Below are 25,258 nucleotides of genomic sequence, written 5' to 3' on the forward strand. Positions count from 1 at the left end.
ATTCATTCATTCACTATATATTGATTGAGAGTCTATTATATGCAGTTGTTATTCAGTCATTTTTAGTTCTATCCAATTTGTGAGCCCATATCTGGTTTTCTTGTCAGAGATACTGGAGCGGTTTGTCATTTCCTCCTCCAGCTCCTTTAATAGATGAGGAAACTGAAGCCAACAGGGTCTCAGAGTCACACAGCCAGTGAGGGTCTGAGGCCAGATTTAAACTCAGGAAGATGCTTTTCCTGTCTCTGGGCCCAGCACTCCAATCCACTGGGCCACCTACCTACCCCAAAACAACAACAACAAAAAGAAAATAGTTACGTAAATAGAAGGCAGGAGTTCTAAAATTTAGAAGAAACCAAGGCTGGCAAGGAAACAACAAAAAGGGTTCTTTGAGACCTTTTGAGATCCTTAGGCCTCTCTAAGTCCCATAAGACTTAATAATTTCATATTTCAAATAATAAAAATTCAAATAATACAACTCTGCTCTGGACCTGTTCAAAGGTCTAAAGCTCTCATCTAATAATGTTATCCTGCCCTTTTCTGGAAGCTTCCATGTTCCATGCTTGTACAGCTGCATCTCCCTTAGTCAATCCCTAGTGTTTTTCTGTCTCTGTAGAAAATTGATGAGACCTGCATGAATGAGAGAGTTCCCTAAAAAAGGCCAAGGCCCTTGCCTGCCTCTTGGGCTGCCCTGAGACAGAGGGGCTCTCCCCTACCTCATCTGGAGGGAGCTGGCAGTCTGAGTTATGCCAAGTTATGCCAAGGGCAGAATCTAGTGAGGTAACTTTTATACACATACCCCATTACCTTTATTGCTGAGGATTAAAGGGTGAAGCCCTTTGACCATATCTTTCTATGATTTGTCACTTTACCTTACTCCATAATTCCCCCACCTGGGTATATCTGTATAGGCTTTGTGCCTTCCCTAATGTGAATTTAGATAATGACAACAACAACAAAGGTCTGTTGAAGTATACAATACTTGCCCCTCTGACATTATGGTAAAAATGTCCCCCAAACAGCTGGAATGGACTAGGACAGAGGGGGAGATGATTTTGCAGTAAAAAGGATAGTTAAAAATTTTTTTTATTATAAGATGCTTTATTTTCCCAATTACATGTAATAACAATTTTTGATCATACATTTTTCAAAATTAAAAGATTCAAATTGGCCTTGGGATAGTAAAAAAAATCCCAGGATGGGAACCCTGGACAGTAGCAACAACCAGAGCATTTAAATCAGAACAGCCCAAGCTCAGGGCCTAAGATCCCCCAAATTGAGAGATACATGATAGAGGATTGAATACATACACAAAGAGTTTGGCATAGAAATACATCAAATTCAACAAGTAAACAAATGAGTTTGAGGGGTCTGTTTAAGATGAAGAGTAATACCTGGGAAGAAAAAGTCAAAAGGAAAACAAATTTATTCTTCTTGAAGGGTGAAATTAAAAGGAGGAAAAAAGAAAAAGAAACAAGAATATAAGAAGATGCCTCAGATTGCCTCTTAGACAATAGAGAATGACTGAACAAATTGTGGTATGTGAATATAAGGGAATACCATATAATGTAATTCAGTATTATTCTCTAAGAAATTACAAAAGAGATGCTATTAAAGAAACTGGGGGAATGTGAACTGATAGAGAATGAAGTGAGAAAAAAATTTACAAACAGTACTATTATAAGGAAAAACCAATTTGAAAGACATAAGGGCTCTGATCAATGATTTCCAGAAGACCTGTGGTGAAGCATGGTACCTACCCCAAGACAGAGAGGGGGAATTCAGATGGAGAAATTCATTTTTGGTTATGGCTACCATGTGGATTCATTTTGGTTGTGTTTATTTCTTACCTTTGTTCCTTTCTTTTTTTCTCTCAGTTTTTAATAAGGAGAAGGGTGATTGGAAAGAAGAGAGTTAGCAGTTGTGGTGCCAAAGAAAAAGAAAGTCATGGAAATAGTTTTTAAGGTTCAGAAAAGGACAAAAGGGAATTCGAAAGGAAATGCAGACAAGACAATTTTTAAAGTAATATGTAGAATTAATTATATATGTTTAAAAATGCAAGTGTAAAGCAGGGATTCATTCATTTGTTTCTTATAGAATCCTCTTTTTATATTCTCTCTACAGAGAATTTTCTTTTTTGGTGTGTGAGTTGTGAATAAAAGAATTTAAAAGGATGAAGTGATAATCAGTGTCTAATGTTGTGAAGAGGTCAAGGACATTGAGGACTGAAAAAGAATTCATTGAATTGAATGATTAGGAGGTTAAAATGTCAAGTGCTTTTCATAGTAGGATGAGTGAACTTACCAGCGATGTCAAATTTCTGAGTTTGTTCATGCCCTAGTGTGTCAATATCCACAGTACTGAACTCTTCCATTACTGTTAGTAGAAAGGAAAGTGTGTTAAGTTTCATATTTTTTATTCCACAGTAGTTTGGAGAGTTAATAGCAAGAAGAACAACTCATGTTTCCATAATATCTTATGATAGGGCCTGGCCTTGTGACTTTTACTGGCATAAAGAACTCTCAAACAAGAAAACCCTCTCTAATAATACAATTGCCTTCTCTGCAATTTATATAGTTTTTGAGAAAATAAAAGTTACCTTTCTGATGTCATAGACCCCACCAGAAGTTTGGTAAAGCCTATGGATCCCTTCTCAGAATATTTTAAAATACACATAATAAAATGTAGAGTATTACAAAAGAAGTCAATTATATTGAAATTGAAAAAATATTGAAATACAATAATCAAAACATTAAAAACACTAGCAGATTCACAGACCATAGATTAAGAACTCTTTTAAGAATTGCTTAGAAACCTGAAAAGTTAAATCTAGGGTCACACGGCAAGTATATTTCAGAGGCAGCACATAACCCTGACTTCCAAAGCCAGCTCTATGTCCACTACTCCACATGGCTTTTTATAACTAAATTTAAAAAAATTCTCATAATAATCTGGTGAGATAGGTCTTTTTTTTGGTGGTGGTGGTGGGGGGAGACTCTCAGTCTATGTCTCCATTGCTGTAGGTAACTCCTAGTGATGAAATTTCCTATCCCAAAAGATGATCAACTATCATTAGCTTACTTATAGTTTTAGAGAATTAGGACCCAGAGGGGTAGTGGCTTGTCCATGGCCAGGGTACATCAAAGGCTTGAATTCAGGTTTTACTAACTTAGGTAGTGGCTCTCAATCTTCTGTTCATATAGATAATATAAATATTACTGTCTTCAGAGATTAAGTTAACTTCCAATAGTCACATAAATAATTTAGGTCTGAGCCTTGTTACTCCAAATCCAATTCTCTTTCCACTAAAACCATAATTAAATAAAATAAATGACATTTTGAAAACTACCTTCATGTCCTTTCACTACAAGGAATCTTTTCTTTTCTTTCTTTCTTTTTTTTTTGATACAGAGAATTCCTAGTCAAAATATTTTGGAAGAAATGTGCAAATGAATCTTGGCTTCCCAAATCAGAGACAGCTAATACAGGAATATATATGTACATATATATGTACACACACACACACACACACACACACACACACATATATATATTTAGCATGTAGCTGTGTGAGCGGTATAGGAGACAAAAATAGGACAGTGAAGCAATGACCTCCTCTATTCTAAAAACAAGGAACAGAGGGTTTGTAATACCTAGAGGCATGATTCAATTAATTAATATGCTGAAATATATGCTAATTTACCTTTCAGCCCAAATTTTTGTTTACACATCTGCAGTGATTGTTTCTGGGAAATGCAGACTTGCCTGTATTAGCTGGATGAAAGTGACATTTTAAAAGCAAGCAACTTGCCCCCTGAATTAATATGATCTCTTTGTTTAAAGATGCCATCTTTTACACCATCTGGACCTACAGTTTGTTCAGTCCATCCAGTGTCTGAGATTTCAGGCTGTTGCACAGTGCCACTGTGTGGTTTCCAAGGGGAAGTAAGAAAACTGTGGCAAAAATGTAGACATGGCTGTGCTAGGAATGTGTATGTGAGTATTTACCATGGAAGAATTATAGAATGATATAGCAAAAAGGAAGCGAAAGTGGAGAAAGAGGAGGAGGAGAAGAAAGAGGATGAGGAAGAGAAGGAGGAAAGGAAAGAGGAGGAGGCAGAGAGGGAGGAAAAAGAAGAGAACGAAGAGGAGGAAGAGGAGGAAAAGAAAGATAATCATTTAAAATCTTTGATGATGTAGATAAATCTAAAGAGAATGACATCATAGGTGGTGTAGCATAATGGATAGAGGACCCTGCCAAAATCAGTACAGACCTGGCTCTCTAAATGTTATATAAACCTTTAAATGTGATTTTGAATGCGGAATACCTTTGTCTTTCATATCTTATCAATTTTTTTCATGTCTTTAAGTAACCAAGGGGGGGAATTAAACTGACAAGGAATTATAGTATCCCAGAGTCCTCCGTTAAGCTGGGTGTGCTTACTGAAAGTAGAAATATTCCAGAAGTTCACAGTTGTAGAACCATATATGATAGGCATTATAGATTAAAAAAAAAAAGTTGTTTTTTAAAAAAAATATCAGGACACAAAAAAGCAGTGCTGAAACAGGCATCTCAGGAATGAAACCTACCCTTTTAAGATCTTCCAGTTTAAGGACTTACCAAGTTCAGTGGAATTCTGAGAGGGCTGAAAGGACAAGGTGCTGTTCTCCACATTATCTGAATCTGGAGCTGTTACTATTAAAGGAAAAAAACCAACAACATCTAAAAATTGGAAGATCGACTTTATTGATATTGTCTCTAGAAGAAATTCCAGAGTGAATCTAACTCTTGTTTGTTTATTTCACAAAAGTCCTAAAAGTACTTGCTTTAAGGGCCTGGTGCCAGTTTTTGTCTCCCCCATTAGATTGTAAGCTTCTGGGGGCAAAGACTTGTCTTTAGCCTCCTTTTGAATTCCCAGAGCTTAAAAATAGTGCCTACTATGGATAGATATTTAATAAATTTTTTGATTGGTAGATTTTTTCTTTGCATCCTATTTTTGGCTCTCTTGTTGGCCTGATGGGCAATCTATGGGTCATATGGAGTAGCTTTAAGTACTGACATGCTTGGCTGTAGTCATAAGGTAAATGTGTGTATTTATGGTTGCCATTGTTTAAGAGGCAGCATGGCATAGTGACTAGAGAGCTAGTCTAGGAGGTGGGAAGATCTGGAGTCAAGTCCCGCCTACAACACATACAGGCTATGTGACTCTGGGTAAGTCATTTAACCCCTCAATGTCCCAGGAACTAAGCCTGTAAGTTTCAAAGAAGGTGCAGATATGGGAGATCCCTATTCCAATGAAGCCACAGATCCAGGCAACAAATCATATGTGGTATTTATATATGTTTATATATTTGTATGTGTACACAAAACACATACATTGTATATAATGTATCTAGATGTACATAAATATATTTTAAAATTTAAATTGAAGTTAATTAAATTTAACTAAATTAAAATAAATTTAAAATAACTATTCTCAAATAGTAAGGGTCTAAATAGATGACATTTTTGATGCACAGAATATTATAAGGATAGAGACTGGACCTGGTTGAAGAGAACTATTTTCTTTTCAACCTTCTCTTAGAGAATTGTCTGACAGGTTGGCCTCATACAGTCAGGATGTGTCAGAGATGGGACTTGAACTCGGGTCTTGGCATCTTCGAGGCCATCTCTCTATTCCCTCTGTGACTTTGCTTCTCTTAGGAACATGATACTCCATTAAAATCTTTCTTTTGTGCCTCAGTTCCTTTTTAAAAGAAGACAGATAGAAAGCAATGCTTCTTCAACCTCCCAAGTCTTCCAGATTTTCATAAAGGATTCTTCTAATTTACAGGGTCAGCTTAGCTCCTTCTGACTAGCTTCATTCTTAATATAGGTCACAGCTAAATATTTATGTTTCATATATTCAACATTCATTCATCTACTATTAGGTGAACATTTACTAGGCACAGCATTTTTATAAGCATTGAAGGAAATAGAAAGTTTAGGAAAGACTCTATCCCTGCCTCTGTAGGGGTTCAGTCTAGTAGAGACCCGTGTAATTTATGACAAGACAAGGTAGTTTGGGGGGCTTAAACTGGGTAAGGAGTTATTTTAAAAGTACTGCCCAGTCTTTTTCACTTAAAAAGCTGTGTTATGGGGGCAGCTAGGTGTTTCAGTGGATAGAGAGTCAGACTAGGAGATGGGAGGTTCTGGGTTCAAATCCGATCTCAGACACTATCTAGCTGTATGACTTTGGGCAAGTCACATAACCCCCGATCCTTGGCCTTTACTGTACTTCTCCAATACACAGTATTGACTCTAAAATGGAGGTAAGAATTTGTTTTTTTTTTAAGCTTTGCTATTAGTGGTACTTCCTAGCTGTGTGAACCTGGACAAGTCATTTATTCTTAATTGCCTAGCCTTACTGCTCTTCTGCCTTGGAACAGATACTTAGTATCAATTCTAGGACAAAAGATAATGGGTAAAAAAAATACTCTATTCCAATGATGGCAAACGTTTTGGAGATGGAATGCTGGATACCACCCCCACCCCACCCCTAGACCATGTGCTGTGCCCCTCCCCATACCAAATATGTGCATACCCCACCCCTTACCCTGGAGTGGCCTGAGCACTCTGCTCCTCTGCAGCTCTGCCACTTGTGATCCGCCCACCTTACCCCCTGTGCATTTCCATTGGCTGCTGGGCAGAGGGGTGGGATGTGAGAGGGGGAAGAGAGGGGCTCCACCAGAGTCCTCTGCCTTTGTAGTAATAAACTGGGGTGGGGGACATGCCCACAGAGAGAGCCCTGTATGCTGTCCTTGGCATACATGCCATAGGTTTGCCATCACAGAACCCTGTATGCTGTCCTTGGCATACATGCCATAGGTTTGCCATCACTGCTCTATTCTATTTCTCCTAATAATTAAACTGAATGTTATTTGCTTTTCTTTCTCAGATACACCCTTATTTCAAGGTATGGCAGCTCCCTCTATTCATGCTTTCTGCCTCCATTAAGGAGGGGAATTCTTATTTGATAAAATAATATATCAATGAGTAAATTCAAAAGCACTTTAAAAAAGAACAATTAGAACTCTTTTAATGTCTTTATTAATATTGACTTATTTTTGTTGCTCAGTCATTTTTCAGATATGTCCAACTCTTTGTGGCCTGTCTGGGACGATATTGGAAAAGATACTGGAGTAGCCTGCCATTTCATTTTGAAGCTCACTTTACAGATGAGGAAAAAGACCACTGGGATTAAGTGACTTGTCCAGGCTCACACAGCTAGTAAGTGTCTGGGGTCAACTCAGGTCTTCCTGACTCCAGCTCTGGCACTATATCCAGTATACCACCTAACTGTCCACAGACTTGTTAGTTAAATGAAAAAATGACACATAAAATTCCTTTATGAATACTTGGAGCTATTATGATAGTGGATGCCAGGCCAGCTGTTGGTACCAGTCTGGATTATAAACAAAAGAACCAAATGCAATAGACATGGAACCTTGATAAATTATACTATAGGAAACCTGCTTTTATCACCTTTACTCTGCATCATTGGCTTGTATTGCCATAATGTGGTCGATGAATTTCTAGACAATAGAGATTCATTTTTTTACTTACCTGTCAACCTCATATAATAAGTACTTATTTAGCCCTTTGATAGCATGGATCTTCTTGTCTACAGTAACCCTCCTATGATGCCCACCTACCATCTAACACTTTACGGGTAGATGTGGGGTGGAGACAAGGAGAATCAAAAAGTAGGAACATGCGAGTTAGCTCACACTGTTCGATGAGGTTTTGTGGGTCTCCGGGTTCCGTAGCTGGGAGCTACTCAAATAACTCTCCTCTTGGTCTGAGAAGGAAGTGACCATTGGAGAACCTATCTGAGTGGTGTGGAATGGCAGGATGTTAGCAATTCAATCTCACAATAAAACTGTGACAGGGATCAAAGGAAGGGATTTTCTTTTTCTTCCTCATAAGTCACAATTTTGTTATTTTTTATTATTAAGAGATATTTAGTTTTAGATAAGTAGACAATTCAGCACACATTCATTAAGGCCCTCTAGGCTTAAGAAAGGCATTGTACTAGGCAATTGTGGTTATAAAGACAAACAATGAAGTAGCCCCAGCCCTTCGGAGCTCATATTTACTGGGAGAATTCATACTGATATGCAAGGTTATCAAGGCTTCTGAAGCTACCTTTAGAACCATGGAGTTCACAGTGATAGTATTTACTGCTTATTTAATACAGGATTTATATGGTCCATGCTGCTATTTAAGAGGAAGCTTAGAGAAAGCAGTCAATTAACAAACCTTTATCAAGTGCTCACTTAATGCCAGGCACTAGCACTAAGCATACAAAGAAAGGCAAAACTACCTCACAGAACTTTTTTTTTGTTTTTATTTTAACTCTTACCTTCTATCTTAGAATGGATATTAATATCTATTTTAATACAGAAGAGCAGTAAGGGCGAGGTAACTGGGGTTAGGTGACTTGCCCAGGGTGACACAGCTAGAAAGTAGATCAGATTTGAATCCAGGACCACTCATCTCCAGGCCCGGTACTCTATCCATTGAGCCACCTAGCTGCCCCTGACATGTTAAGTTTAAAAAGTCCAAAAGACAGTTCATATTGTGAGACTAGAGCCTGACAGGCTGGCTCTTAGGGATGGAGCTGGGAATTATCAGCATGGAAACTATAACTGAACTCATTGGAGCTGATGAAATCAACAATCAAGATAGTAGAGTGGGAGACAAAAAGTCCAGGATAGAGCTTTGGGGGACACTCACAATTAGCAAGGAACTTGGTTTGTGTTAGTCTCAGAAAACTTGGGTTCTAATCTAAGCCTTAATACTAATTAGCACTATCAACTAGCCTTTCTGAGCCTCAGTTTTCTCATTTGCACAATGGAAATAGCAATAGTTTTTCCACTTAACTCTCAGTATTATTGTGAGAAATTGCTTTGTAAAATGTTGTGTAAATCTGAATTATGGCTACAGAAAAGATTCCTCCGATTTTTTTTCTATGACAATACGTTGGTGGTCAAAGGGGATCTTTTATTAAAGAGATTCTTAACCTATTCTATAAATATTTAATTTTCAAATTCATTATCTAATTTATGAAATATTGTTTGGCTATTTATATATGTAAACTCCAAAATTTCAAATGTTAAGATTCATCTCGTCTTATACACATACACACATATCTAAACAGCAATCACTTCATAAAAGATATAGGAAAGGAAAAAGGCTAAAACCATCCTCTTATTTCCAGCTAAGAACAAATAAACGACGTTTTGGGGGATTAATTGACTCCACATGCTTAACTACAATAAAACTGAGGTCAATTTATATCAAATCATAAGGAAAAGGCACTACCAAAATTTTATTGGTATCTGGTTTTGTGCTAGTTGTTAACTTGTTGATAGATAGCTGTCTCCTTCCACCCCTCCTCTTTCCTTCCCTCTTTTCCCTTCTCCTCCGTTTCTTTTCCCACCAATCATGGCATCTTCTATGCTCAAGTTGAGGATTTCTCCATCCTTGAGAGAGTTTGGTAGTGTGGAAGAGTGTCCTGAAAAACTCTCACCCTCCCAGCTTTTGCTTCATTTGTTCATACACACAGACATAATGTTAATGAACTGTTCTTACCCAAATCTTCAAAGCGGAATGGCACTACCAGTTTTTCTTCTCGTAGGCCTTCATGGCGGACCAGGCAGTGAGCAGTTGCATTTTCCCCATATGCACGAACTCTCAGTGTGCTTGTCGTATTACACTTCTTTCCTTCATCTTCAAACGTATGCTGAGTTTCACCTGCGTAACCATTTGCAAAGACTTTCAAGCAGTGACTCTTTTTTAATGTCAAGTTAAACAACCAATTTATGAAACCCAACATATGGGTTAAGTTCTCACAGACTCTATTCTGCAGTCCCAGATGGCACAACTAAGCTCAGGCGGACACTTCTAAAAGGCATGTCTTTGGTCACAAGGACCACAGAAGAGAACGCAGGTAGGTAGATCACGGCAAACCTCTCAGCTCTGGACAATCAATTTAAAGCTCATGCCCTACCTTTAATGAGTTTGTAGCATTATTTATCAAGGATCGTACATTCTTATTGTGAGTGGTGAAGACAGAAGAGTTAATACAGATTGTCTCTGAAGAGGTAAAATAGAGCAAAAGGTTATTATCTGAGTATTTGCATATAATAATAGTTGAGATGTATAGATTCTCTCATCATAATCTATAAATAATTATTAAGCACCTCAATTTATCTTAGCTCTTCCCTTGCTAGTTTTACATATCAAATTCTGGGAAACTAATAAATTATTGAAATTGCTTTTTTGATATTTTTATTTCTCAGAAGACAGAAGGGGCAGCAACTTGGAAAGTGATGTCCAGAGAAGTGCCTCAGGGTCTTTGCTTGGGTCCTTGCCACTTCACATTTTTGTCCAAAATTTGGATAAAGAAATAGATGGCTGCCCAGAGATTCTAGAACAAGGGGGCAATACATCCACTGACAGAGCTCACAGAACACCTTCTACACTAAACCCCCAAAAGACAACTCCCAGGAATGTAATTGCCAAATTCCAAAGCTATCAAACAAAAGAAAAAATCCTACAGGAAGCCAGAAAAAGACAATTTAGATATAAAGGAATGCCAATCAGGGTCACACAAGACCTTGCAAGTTCTACTCTGAATGATCGTAAGGCATGGAACATGATCTTCAGAAAGGCCAGAGAGCTGGGTCTCCAACCAAGAATCAGCTACCCAGCAAAACTGACTATATACTTCCAAGGGAAAGTATGGGCATTCAACAAAATAGAAGACTTCCAACTTTTTGCAAAGAAAAGACCAGAGCTCTGTGGAAAGTTTGATACCGAAAATCAAAGAGCAAGGAATACCTGAAAAGGTAAATATTAAGGAAAGGGGAAAAATGTTATCTTCTTTTACTCAAACTCTCTTCTATAAGGACTACATTTATATCAACCTATGTATACTAATATGTGGGGAAAATGTAATGTATAAATAGGGGGTAAAGAAAGACCAAATAGAATAATGGTTCTCACACAAAGATTCACAGGGGAAGGGGAGGGGAAGAAAACTCCTATAAGAAGGAGAGGAAGAGAGGGGGGGGGGGTTTACTTAAACCTCAATCTCAGGGAAATCAACTCTGAGAGGGAAAAACATCCAGATCCATTGGGATCTTGAATTCTATCTTACCCAACAAGGGTAAGGAGAAGGGAAAACCAAGGGGGGGAGGGGGAGAGGGAGAACAAAAAGGGAGGGAAAGAGAGGGGGGAGGGGGAGGGAACAAAAAGGGAGGGACTAAAAAGGGAAACATCAAGGGAGGGGACAAGGGGGACTGATTCAAAGTAAATCACTGGACTAAAAGGTAGAGCCGAAGAAGAAAAGGTTAGAATTAGGGAAGGCAATCAAAATGCCAGGGAGTCCACAAATGACAATCATAACTTTGAACGTGAATGGGATGAACTCACCCATAAAACGTAGACGAATAGCAGAATGGATTAGAATCCAAAACCCTACCATATGTTGTCTTCAAGAAACACACATGAGGCGGGTTGACACCCACAAGGTCAGAATTAAAGGATGGAGTAAGACCTTCTGGGCCTCAACTGATAGAAAGAAGGCAGGAGTGGTAATCATGATATCTGATAAAGCCAATGCAAAAATAGACCTGATCAAAAGGGATAGGGAAGGTAATTATATTTTGTTAAAAGGGACTCTAGACAATGAGGAAATATCATTAATCAATATGTATGCACCAAATAATATAGCACCCAAATTTCTAATGGAGAAACTAGGAGAATTGAAGGAAGAAATAGACAATAAAACCATACTAGTGGGAGACTTAAACCAACCATTATCAAATTTAGATAAATCAAATCAAAAAATAAATAAGAAAGAGGTAAAAGAAGTGAATGAAATCTTAGAAAAATTAGAATTAATAGACATATGGAGAAAAATAAATAGGGATAAAAAGGAATACACCTTCTTCTCAGCACCACATGGCACATTCACAAAAATTGACCATACATTAGGTCACAGAAACATAGCACACAAATGCAAAAAAGCAGAAATAATGAATGCAGCCTTCTCAGATCACAAGGCAATAAAAATAATGATTAGTAATGGTACATGGAAAACCAAATCTAAAACCAATTGGAAATTAAACAATATGATACTCCAAAACCGTTTAGCTAAAGAAGAAATCATAGAAACAATTAATAATTTCATCAAGGAAAATGACAATGGCGAAACATCCTTTCAAACCTTTTGGGATGCAGCCAAAGCGGTAATCAGAGGCAAATTCATATCCCTGAAAGCTCATATTAACAAACAAGGGAGAGCAGAGATCAATCAATTGGAAATGCAATTGAAAAAACTCGAAAGCGATCAAATTAAAAACCCCCAGCAGAAAACCAAATTAGAAATCCTAAAAATTAAGGGAGAAATTAATAAAATCGAAAGTGATAGAACTATTGATTTAATAAATAAGACAAGAAGCTGGTACTTTGAAAAAACAAACAAAATAGACAAAGTACTGGTCAATCTAATTAAAAAAAGGAAGGAAGAAAAGCAAATTCACAGCATTAAAGATGAAAAGGGGGACAGCACCTCCAATGAGGAGGAAATTAAGGCAATCATTAGAAATTACTTTGCCCAATTATATGGCAATAAATACACCAATTTAGGAGAAATGGATGAATATATACAAAAATACAAACTGCCTAGACTAACAGAAGAGGAAATAGAATTCTTAAATAATCCCATATCAGAAATTGAAATCCATCAAGCCATCAAAGAACTTCCTAAGAAAAAATCCCCAGGGCCTGATGGATTCACCTGTGAATTCTATCAAACATTCAGAGAACAGTTAACCCCAATACTATACAAACTATTTGACATAATAAGCAAAGAGGGAGTTCTACCAAACTCCTTTTACGACACAAACATGGTACTGATTCCAAAACCAGGCAGGTCAAAAACAGAGAAAGAAAACTATAGACCAATCTCCCTAATGAATATAGATGCAAAAATTTTAAATAGGATACTAGCAAAAAGACTCCAGCAAGTGATCAGAAGGATCATTCACCATGATCAAGTAGGATTCATACCAGGGATGCAGGGCTGGTTCAACATTAGGAAAACCATCCACATAATTGACCACATCAACAAGCAAACTAGCAAGAACCACATGATTATCTCAATAGATGCAGAAAAAGCCTTTGATAAAATACAACACCCATTCCTATTAAAAACACTAGAAAGCATAGGAATAGAAGGGTCATTCCTAAAAATAATAAACAGTATATATCTAAAACCAACAGCTAATATCATCTGCAATGGGGATAAACTAGATGCATTCCCAATAAGATCAGGAGTGAAACAAGGATGCCCATTATCACCTCTACTATTTGACATTGTACTAGAAACACTAGCAGTAGCAATTAGAGAAGATAAAGAAATTGAAGGTATCAGAATAGGCAAGGAGGAGACCAAGTTATCACTCTTTGCAGATGACATGATGCCCTACTTAAAGAATCCTAGAGATTCAACCAAAAAGCTAATTGAAATAATCAACAACTTTAGCAAAGTTGCAGGATACAAAATAAACCCACATAAATCATCAGCTTTTCTATATATCTCCAACACAGCTCAGCAGCAAGAACTAGAAAGAGAAATCCCATTCAAAATCACCTTAGACAAAATAAAATACCTAGGAATCTATCTCCCAAGACAAACACAGGAACTATATGAACACAACTACAAAACACTCGCCACACAACTAAAACTAGACTTGAACAATTGGAAAAACATTAACTGCTCATGGATAGGACGAGCCAATATAATAAAAATGACCATCCTACCCAAACTTATTTATCTATTTAGTGCCATACCCATTGAACTACCAAAATACTTCTTCACTGATTTAGAAAAAACCATAACAAAGTTCATTTGGAAGAACAAAAGATCAAGGATATCCAGGGAAATAATGAAAAAAAACACATATGATGGGGGCCTTGCAGTCCCAGACCTCAAACTATATTACAAAGCAGCAGTCATCAAAACAATTTGGTACTGGCTAAGAAACAGAAAGGAAGATCAGTGGAATAGACTGGGGGAAAGCGACCTCAGCAAGACAGTATACGATAAACCCAAAGATCCCAGCTTTTGGGACAAAAATCCACTATTCGATAAAAACTGCTGGGAAAATTGGAAGACAGTGTGGGAGAGACTAGGAATAGATCAACACCTCACACCCTACACCAAGATAAATTCAAAATGGGTGAGTGACTTAAACATAAAGAAGGAAACCATAAGTAAATTGGGTAAACACAGAATAGTATACATGTCAGACCTTTGGGAGGGGAAAGGCTTTAAAACCAAGCAAGATATAGAAAGAATCACAAAATGTAAAATAAATAATTTTGACTACATCAAACTAAAAAGCTTTTGTACAAACAAAACCAATATAACTAAAATCAGAAGGGAAACAACAAATTGGGAAAAAATCTTCATAGAAACCTCTGACAAAGGTTTAATTACTCATATTTATAATGAGCTAAATCAATTGTACAAAAAATCAAGCCATTCTCCAATTGATAAATGGGCAAGGGAAATGGATAGGCAGTTCTCAGATAAAGAAATCAAAACTATTAACAAGCACATGAAGAAGTGTTCTACATCTCTTATAATCAGAGAGATGCAAATCAAAACAACTCTGAGGTATCACCTCACACCTAGCAGATTGGCTAACATAACAGCAAAGGAAAGTAATGAATGCTGGAGGGGATGTGGCAAAGTAGGGACATTGATTCATTGCTGGTGGAGTTGTGAACTGATCCAACCATTCTGGAGGGCAATTTGGAACTATGCCCAAAGGGCGACAAAAGAATATCTACCCTTTGACCCAGCCATAGCACTGCTGGGTCTGTACCCCAAAGAGATAATGGACACAAAGACTTGTACAAAAATATTCATAGCTGCGCTCTTTGTGGTGGCCCAAAACTGGAAAACGAGGGGATGCCCATCAATTGGGGAATGGCTGAACAAACTGTGGTATATGTTGGTGATGGAATACTATTGTGCTCAAAGGAATAATAAAGTGGAGAAGTTCCATGGAGACTGGAACAACCTCCAGGAAGTGATGCAGAGTGAGAGGAGCAGAACCAGGAGAACATTGTACACAGAGACTAATACACTGTGGTATAATCGAACGTAATGGACTTCTCCATTAGTGGCGGTGTAATGTCCCTGAACAACTTTCAGGGATCCAGGAGAAAAAAAAACACCATTCATAAGCAAAGGATAAACTATGGGAGTGGAAACACCGAGAAAAAGCAACTGCCTGAATACAGAGGTTGAGGGGACATGACAGAGGATAGACTTTAAATGAACACTCTAATGCAAATACTATCAACAAAGCAATGGGTTCAAATCAAGAAAACATCTAATGCCCAATGGACTTACGCGTCGGCTATGGGGGGTGGGGGGGAGGAAAAGAAAATGATCTATGTCTTTAACGAATAATGCTTGGAAATGATCAAATAAAATATATTAAATACAAAAAAAAAAAAGAAATAGATGGCATCTTATCAATTGATCAATACTTGTTAAGTCTACTATGTGCCAGGCACTGTGCTAGGCACCGGGAACATTAAAATGAAGCAAAAGATAGTCTCCACCCTCAAGGAACTTACAATCTAATGGAGGAGACAAATAAATATATACAAAGCAAGCTATATGTAGGAAATAGTTAATAGAGAAAGCCACTAGAATTAAGAGGCATTGGGGAGGGCTTCCAACGTAAGAGATTTTAGCTGGGACTTGAAGGAAGCCAAGAAAGTCAGTAGGCAGAACTAAAGAGGGAGTTTTTAAAATCTGACTTTTGAATGAGACAAGGCTAGCCGGCATACATAATGCACTAGATGATAGAGTCATCATCCCTACAAAATGGTCCTGACAGGGTAGAAAACTGGGATATACTAATAAGACAAAATTTAATAAGTACATTTGATAGAGTTTTACACTTGGATTAAAAGACCAGATTTCCCATACCCACAAGTATAAGATAGAGAAGGTATGGCTAAAGGGCATTTAATTGGGGAAATGTCTCAGGTTTTAGTTGATGGCAAGCTCAATTTGGGTCCACAATATGTTACAACTTTCCCTCCTCCACCAAGAAGGATAAATATGGTCTTAGTCTGCATTGAGAGAGGTTTAGGTTCTAGTAATGAGGACATGAGAGTCCCTCTTTATTCTGACTTGGTCAGATGGCATCTAGTGTTTTATTTTAGTTCTTGGAATTATATTTTAGAAAATACATTGACAAGCTGGATAACATCCAGAGGAAGGCAATCAGAGTAGCAAATAGTCTCATGTCTGTGACATATGAAGATTGGTTGAAAGCATTAGGGATGAAGAAGGATCTGGAAATAAATGATTGGCTTAGAACTTTATAATGTGGAAGAAGGATTTGTCTTGTTCAACTTGGCTCTCAAAATGGGTAAAGTTGCAAAGCGACAAATTTAGGCAAGTCAGGAAAAGCTTACACTTAGAACTAGTAAAAAGGAAATAAGCTACCTTTCTCCCTCATCATTTAACAGAAAATGTTCTCTCGAAAGTTACCAGTGAGCTCTAAATTTCCTAACGAAGTGACCTTTTCTCAATCTTCATTCTTCATCTCAGTATACTATGGGACTTCAGAATGGTCTGCTTATGAAATAGCGGGCTCTCCATCACTTCACATGTTTAGGATAAGGCTGGATAATCAAATGGAAGGGATGTCGCAGAAGGAAATTGTGTATTGGGTAGGAGGTCGCACTGAAGGATAATGTTCCTTCCGACTCAAGATTCTATAATTCAGTGACTACCATAATGTAGTTACATTGTTAGAATTTTTATATGCCTTTTGGCAATACTGATCTTTACACTAGGTTGAACTAGGATCATATCTGTTCCATTAAACATTAAATCCACTCTATTTTCATCATCTCTGAAAATGTCTAAGCCTTATATAAAGGATTAGCCGTTTAGCTTCTTTTATTTTAGGAGAATGGGCCGAATATTATTGAACTAGCTTAAACAGTGAATTTTATGTTTTTAGCATGTTTTAATGATAAATATCCCCATAATCTGTCACTTAAAAGATTAAGGCATCATATTGGTTGTTACAGAAAGAGCACTGGGTTTGGAATTAGAGTATCTGGATTTTAGTTTTGGCTTGGTTTCTTATCATTTATGTGACCTCAGTCATCTCTCTGAGCCTCAGCTTCCTTGTACCAAATGTAGGGGTTGGACTAGATAATATCTAGTATTCCTTGTAGCTGATTCAATGAATGAATTTGACAAATTGGCTGATTAAGTATTTCCCTGTTTTTCTTTTCCTTGCCACCAGAGGGTGCCAAAACATTTCCAAATACTTGCTGTTGCAATGAATGGAAATTTAGGGACCAAGGAGAGCTTGGAACTGGAAAACGTTTTTTTCTTACCATAAAGTTCCATGCCATTGCTCAAAAGCCAGGTTATCTGTGGCGGGGGCTTGCTTCCTTTTGTGAAACATCTTAGTAACACTTCTTTCCCGTTGGTAGTTCTGATGGTCAATGCTTCCAGTGTTGGCTTGGAGGGAGTGGCTAGATAAAAATTATTGAGGAAATTGGGGAAGAAAGCATTATGATTTCTGAATCAAACCAGTCTTGGAAGGTGTATGCTAATTCAGGAATTTAGTATTTCACCATTCTCAGCCTGAAACTTAAGTTGGATCTCTTTGATTTGCTAGGCAATCTTTTTTTTTTTTTGCATTGTTTGATTTCTTATTCTGTAGTTTCTAAGTAATCTAAAGTTGATAATTCTTATAAAATTTTGGCATATGACTAAATTTCATCAAGCAGAGTTCTGTTCCCAGCTTCTGTGTGACCCTAGGCAAGTCACTGAGCCTTAATTTCCTCCTCATATTTAAAATGGTGGTGGTGGAGGAGTTAGAATAGATTTTCTCTCAGATTCCTTCCATATCTAACAATGTATAATTCAAAGTTTATTTTGAATCTTTTAATTGTAAACTATCCTTCCCATTCTGTCCACCATAAAAATATTGTAGGTTTAGTAGGTTCTTTTCATTCCTGCCCTAGAAAAACACTACATTGTTACAACTTGGTCCTTTCCCTAATTGTATTCTATCCCACTCTTCTATGCGTTCTCAGGAGCCATTTTTCTCCCCTTCCCCATCCCAACCCTTGGATCCTTCTTTGGGCAGCAATTAATTGCAAATTATATTGCTTTATTGCTAATCAGCCAGGCTTTATTAAAAAAAAAATTGTATAGACCAAAGGTCAACCTTTGAGAGATGACAGTTCAAGGTCTTTGTTTATTACTTCCTCCAGGTCCTTTTCCATTTTAAAGAGGTGTTGGGAAGGCATCACACCTGAAGTACTGTCAGCTAACTGGACTACTCTCACTCTCACACCAAAACCTACTCATCCTTCTAGGTCCAGTTGAAATAATACTTCAGTGAAGTCCTCAACAGTCACACAAGCACAAAACAATAGTTCTCTCCCCTGAATATTAATAGCACTTCATTGATACTGTCCATTAGCTTAGAATTAAGCTTAGAATTAATTAACTTAGCTAGAATTCAAGACAGCACGAGCTCTATCTGTAAAGATCTTACCCCCACATTAACCTGCAAACCTTTGAGGACAGGGACCAAGCTTTATTCTTCTTGGAATTCTTCACAGGACCTATCTAGTAGAGTATACTGCACAAGCATTTGTTGAATGACTGACTGAACAAGTCATTATCTCCTTACTATCATCAGCACTCATATCATAGGTTGCTGACCATTACTATAGATGATGATTATAAGAAAGGGAAACTATTTCTTGATTTTAAATAGGATCTTTGAAACTTGGATTCAAGCAGTGATTTATGACTGTGAACCATGTGAACCAGTCAACAAACTTTTATTTAAGTGCTCATTACATGCCAGGAACCCTGGTAAGTGCTATGGATCACAAGGAATGCAAAAACAGTTTTTTTCCCATCAAGAAGCTCATATCCTCATGGAAGAGAAAACATGAAAAGAACTAGACAAATACAGAGTAGATGAAAGACGACCTCAGAAAGGACCTGGGCAAAGCAGGAAAGGTCTCCTGCAGGAAGCCAGGTAGTTAGCCATTACAATACATACCTAACACAATTACATTCACTTCCTTGGTTCTCACTGGTTTGCTGTAATATAAGCATTTGTAGACGCCTTCATCCTGAAGAGTTACATTTGATATGCCGATGGTGAGCTGATCATCCGAGTGATGTAGCAGTTGGTATTTTTGATTTTTTAAAGCTGCAGAAGGAAAGAACTATTATACAGGAAAGATTTGATGATGAGATGACCACAAGTCAGCTTGGCGGATCATTACACCCCAGAAGATGGTGTTGGTGGGGCTTCCTCCTCACAATATTAAGGAACAAGGTCATTTCTTTGATTTACCCATTTTTCAATGTTAGTGTTAATAGCTACAGTGGATGGAGTGCTGGACTTGGAGACAGGAAGAGTCAACTCCCTACGTCTGAATCTGGTCTCAGACACTTCCTAGTAAATCACTTCATCTTATTGGACTCTGTTTCCTCATCTACAAAATGAGCTGGAAAGGAAAATGGCAAACCACTCCAATTTCTTTGCCAAGCAAACCCTAAATGGGGTCATGAAGAGTTGGATATAACTGAAAAAGAGTGAACAACAACAATAAACATAGGATTATTGATTGGTTTAGAATAAGAGGACATAGATTCAAATCCTGGTTTTGCTCATGTGTTAGATTCTATTGAGGTATGGAGCCAAATAAAGATAAGGTAAGGCAGACATAAAAAAACTAAGGGGAGGAGACCGTGCTCTCTTCTTTCCTCTAATGTTTTTGTCTGGCTCATCTGTTGATCACATTAGGCAGCCTAATATGGTTTTAATTGGTCTTTATAGTGTCAGTGTCTGACCTAAGTAATTGGCAGGTCATGTAAGCATCCTAGATGGCACTCAGAGGGTTCTCCTTTCTCACCCTCCGGTGACTTGACCTTAGAGGGTCCATAGGCATGAGCATCCCAGATCACACATTCTCTGGGAGAAAAGAGGCCATTGAATCCAAACCATACATTTTACAGATGAGGAAACTGAGCCCCATGGCAGCTAGAGCTTTGCCCAAGGTCACACAGGTGCTAAGCCTACAGACTGCAAAGTAAAGGGTCTGCTACGGTTCTGGAAATGCTAGAGGAACACAGAACACTGGGAAATGCTTAGTTTGCAGGTTAATTCCATAGTAGGGTCCAGATTTTGAAAAGATCTTAGAGATCATCTTTGGCAGCCTTCTCATTTTACAGATGTAACAGCTGAGACCCAGATAGAAGTGACTTACCCAAAGTAACCCAGGAAATAAGTAACACATGCCTTGTAGGCACATTCTCCTCATTGCCATCTTATAGAGTCCCTCTCTTCTTGCAAGACCCAACTCAAGCACTGTGCTCTATTCAAAGCCTTTCCCTATCCCTCGCCATTCTCTCCCTTGTGCTTAATAACTCCTTCAAGGCCAGTTAGATGGCTCAGTGGATTGAAAACCAGGCCTAGATATGGGTTCCTGGGTTCAAATATGACCCCAGACACTTCCTAGCTGTGTGACCCTGGGCAAGTCACTTAACCCCCATTGCCTAGCTCTTACTGCTTTTCTGCCTTGGAACCAATATATAGCATTGATTCTAAGATAGAAGGCAAGGGTTAAAAAAAAAAACTCCCTTGTATTTTTATTTATTCTGTTTATATTTGTTTTTGATATACTTCTGTATGTTCTTAATTTCTTCCCAGTTGGAATGTAAAATCCTTAAAAGCGAGGATTTTTGTTTGTTTGTTTGTATGCCTAATATAGTGCATGCCATGTGGTATATTCTTTTTTTTTTTTTTTGAGGCACATGGGATTAAGCGACTTACCCAGGATCGCATAGCTAGTAAGTTTGTAAGATCAGATTTGAACTCAGGTCTTCCTGAATGCAAACTGAGTAATCTATCCACTGTACCACCTTGCTCTTTATGTGGTACATTCCTAATAAATGCTTGAACATTGATTAGCAGGGTGGGTACTTGAAGCTGAATCCTCTGATTACAAATCTAGCATTCTTTCCAGTGAACTGCCCTATTTCTTTCAAATATTCCCATAGATTTATGGCCCTAGTTAGATCAGGTTAATCCAGGGGAATAAACTGAAAAATACTATGTAGTTCCTTCTGGAGTTAAGCTGCCATGATTTATTGTGTTTAAAGAAATGAATAGAAGGATTTCTTTCCCCTAGAATGAAATTTGTATTGACAGCCTGTTGGTCACCTCATCTTCATAATAAACAAAACATGATAAGAAAAATAAAGAATTAACTTTGTGATATCATTTCCCCACAAGAACATTTCTTTTAATTAGGTTAGGTAAACAAAGGATCTCCTTCCTCATGTGGGGCAAAGACATACATTTCCAGAAGAAATGAAGGCCCTCAAAGCAAAGCTGGAGCCAGCTCCTATGGGTTTGGGAGAAATGATTGTTCATTTTTCTGTATGAGCACCTCAGAAATCAACAAAGCTCTAAATCTGGGATTGCCTTATTGTTTTGTTGATTCTATAGGCCTGAAAAAGTGACGGATAAAATATTAACCGTTTATTATTATGAACATTATTAATTATAATTATATTAATTATTATTTATAGGTTAATATTTTACAAAATATTAACCTATAAAATAATAATATATTAAAATATAAAATAACAATAATATATAATACATAAATAATACAAAATAAATAACAACATTATTAACAGATTAAATGTAAAAATGTGTCCCAGATGTATATATTTCTTCCCCCTACCCTTCCCAGAAAGATGCTTGTTAAACATTTATCAGTAAGCCTCTGCCCCAAAGTAAATCCTTCAACATTCAACTAAACATCTCAAGTTGCAGAAGGTCAGAAAGTGAAAGCTGGTGGTGGTAAAAATGTATTTTGTAGGTTAGGCCCCCTTCACAAATCACTCTGATGGGGTTTCCATTTCAGACTTCCTGTAAAAAATAGGTTGGTAATCAGAGCCACAGAGGGGGATGATTCAGATGTTACAGTAGATGCATCTAAAAGCCCACCCTTTCAGTGACTCACTGTTTCTCTACCCTCTAGCTTAATCTTCATTGTTGGAAACTCCTTTAAGTCAAAATTTCTCTAGGCGTTGGTTTTTGTTTTTGTCTTTGCACACTTACCGGGATGCTTGTCAAAAAAAATGGTAAACCCAGAGGGAGACAACCATTGAAGGGATGCCTCCTTGGCTTGAGAAATGACACATTTGAGAGTGAGCATCTGGCCTTCCTCCACTATGACAGTTTCCATGTGATCAATCAAAGACGCCTCTGCAAAATAATGATGATGATTGTAAAAATGATGATGATGAGGAGGAGGATAACAATGTTTAGGAAAACCAGTCTGCTTTTGCCAAAGCTGTTCCAAATTTTATTTAGGGATATTAGTGTTATGCAATTGAAAAGAACAATGGATTGGAAGCCAGGAAGCCCTAGATTTGAATACTGCCTCAGTCAGTCATTAGCTGTGTAATGGCAGGCAATTCACTTGACCTGTCTGAGTTATGGTTCCTTTATCTGTAAAAAGAGGGCATGGGCTTGATGACCCCTCTGACCTCTAAACCTATCAACCTATGACCTTATGACCTTTAGGATCCCTTTTAAACTCTAAATCTGGGGTCCCTTTGTTTTTTCACTAAAGATCTTGTATATGGGTTTACCCTTGGACAATAGAAATTTAAGTTTTGTCATTCAACAAATTTAGTTCAATTCAACAAACATGTATTCATTTACTATGTTCAGGTTGCTATGCTAGGCACTGAGGGGTACAAAGAAATGAAAAAGAAAACTACTCTTAAAGCACTTATAAGATTGAGATAAAGGAGATGTAAATGAGTGTTAGAATACAACTTGGAATGAGATTAGTGCCCAGGAAAGATTCAGGGAAGAGGGATCACCTCTAGCTGGGTGGCTCAACATTAATAATAAGAGCTAACATTTATTTGGCACTTTAAGGTGTTCAAAGCCCTTTTGTACAAATATTATCTCATTTGATCCTTATAACTTTGGGAGGTAGGTGCTATTGCTATCCCAAGCTGACAACTGAGGAACTAAGGCAGGCAGAGGTTAGTGACTTGACTAAGATGACAGCTAGTAAGGGTGTGAAGTCAAATTTGAATTCAGGTCTTACTGATGTGTAAGCCTGTGTCTCTATGACTGGGCCACCTGGATGTTCTATTGTCATTTTTATTATTTATTCATTCAGTGAACATTTATTGAGTATTCATTGCATATCTGCTATATGTCTAGCACAATGCTAGGTTCCTTAGGAGATGATAATGTCAAGTTGGACTGATGCAAGCTGCGCAAAAATAATTATGATACAAGGCAGTTTATGATAAGCACCATAGTGTAGTACTCCAGAAGTTTGGAGGAAGGAGTTATTGGGGAAAGCTTCATGGAAGAGATGTGTTTCCAGCTAGTCCTTAAGAAAGGGACGAGATTTCAATAATGGGTAGCTAGGTGATGCAGTAAATAAGACTCATCTTCATAAGGTTAAGTGACTTTTCCAGGGTCATACAGCTAGTAAATATTGGATGTCAAATTTTAACTCAGAAAGATAAGTCTTCCTGACTCCAGGCCTGACACTCTAGCCACTGTCACCTACCTGCCTCTAGTGCCTAGTGTGGGTGCTTAATAAATATTTGTTAAATCAAAACAAACTAGTTAATTATGATTTTATTTGACTTGTGGATTCCCCCCTTTCCTTGTCTCATTCTTAGATCCACTGTGTCACCTACCTGCCTCTAGTGCCTAGTGTGGGTGCCTAATAAATATTTGTTAAATCAAAATAAACTAGTTAATTATGATTTTATTTGACTTGTGGACTCCCCCCTCCCCTCATCCCATTCTTAGATCCTTAGGCAGCAAATTCTCTCCTATAAGCTTTGTGAAGGCAGATTTATATAAACCTTGGATCTTTCTCCAACTAGCTCACCACTCTGTATACAGTTGAAGCCTAATGAGAGGCTGTTGAATTTGAAGAACAAATTATGGCAACTCTGGATTTTCATTGCTATGGGCTTTATTTAAATCAATTCAGTGACCTAGAAATGTACTGAATTAATTCTCAAAGTCCCTAAAGCCCTACTTTCCCCCAGTGCTTGATATTTATTGCTGGGAAAAAAAGAAAAGATACACTTTCTTTGAGTCCATTTTGTTTTAAGTTTATGATGAAGCAGTAAGATTCAGAATACTCACCAGTCAGAATCTATGATCCAATGGTATTTGGTATCCCTTATGAAAATGTTGTTCAACCTCACTGATTAGCTCTCTTTTCCCCTGAAAACCTACTTTCAAGGAATCATAAATAGCAAGGAATGGACAAGAGCTACACAAATCATCAGTGAAGAGAATTCATTTCTTACTCAATTTCTTTTTGGTATGTCTGTGGAGTCTGGTTTATATATGGAGTTTGGTATATGTGTGGAATATGGTGTCTTTGGAATATATGGTATATTTGGAATATATGGAATTTGATATATAGGGGGACTCTTGCCAATGCCCTCAACAAATGGTTTATCATATTACAGGAAAACTGGATCCTAGACGTTTGAGTAGAAAAATCATCTCTTGGAATGAAAGCTGCAAGTTAAGTCGTACCAAAGTCACTCTATCTCCTAGGCCTCTTTCTTCATCTGTAAGACAGAAATTATAGCTATCTTCACCTACCTCAATGGGTAATTTTAAGGATCAAATTAGATATTGTATATGATTATATTTTGCAAATGATAAAGCCTATTCTGATGTAAAGTATCACTATTATAATTTTATGACCTCTGGTAGCAGAACAAAAGGAACCCTGAAACTAATCCCCCTAACTGTATTCTGAATCTCATCTAGTCACATTTCACCTAAGACCTGGATTTCACAGTTAGTCCATCCTGTTCAAAGAACTTCAAACTATCCTCATTCTGTCTGGGTTTCTTTCTTTTTTTTTTTAACCTTAAAATATACATGTCTATTTTATCTTTAAAATCAGAAACCTTTGATTAACTTGCTGCCCCTTCAAGCTTTTGTCTGATTCAGTCTTTCCTTTTGTGGCTCAATTTTTATTGTCTACTCCTTCTATCTACATTTCCTTTGTATCCATTTTCTTCTTAATAAT

General features: G+C 37.5%; 1 protein-coding gene across 1 annotated transcript in view; it reads right to left on the bottom strand.

Moving 5' to 3' along the window:
• CRTAM (cytotoxic and regulatory T cell molecule) overlaps nt 1-23,765 on the bottom strand; it is a 30,573-nt gene extending 6,808 nt beyond the window's left edge. The window contains exons 1-7 of the mRNA XM_056826114.1: nt 22,276-23,765; nt 19,195-19,347; nt 17,501-17,641; nt 9,606-9,799; nt 7,771-7,872; nt 4,622-4,742; nt 2,305-2,376 (exon numbers count right to left, since the gene is read on the bottom strand). Coding sequence (XP_056682092.1) covers nt 2,305-2,376; nt 4,622-4,742; nt 7,771-7,872; nt 9,606-9,799; nt 17,501-17,641; nt 19,195-19,347; nt 22,276-22,402 — 910 coding nt within the window. The 5' untranslated portion in view covers nt 22,403-23,765. The remainder of the gene's footprint in view (nt 1-2,304; nt 2,377-4,621; nt 4,743-7,770; nt 7,873-9,605; nt 9,800-17,500; nt 17,642-19,194; nt 19,348-22,275) is intronic.
• Between the last annotated feature and the right edge of the window lie 1,493 nt (nt 23,766-25,258).

Source organism: Monodelphis domestica, chromosome 4, assembly GCF_027887165.1.
Source record: "Monodelphis domestica isolate mMonDom1 chromosome 4, mMonDom1.pri, whole genome shotgun sequence".
Lineage (NCBI taxonomy): Eukaryota > Metazoa > Chordata > Mammalia > Didelphimorphia > Didelphidae > Monodelphis > Monodelphis domestica.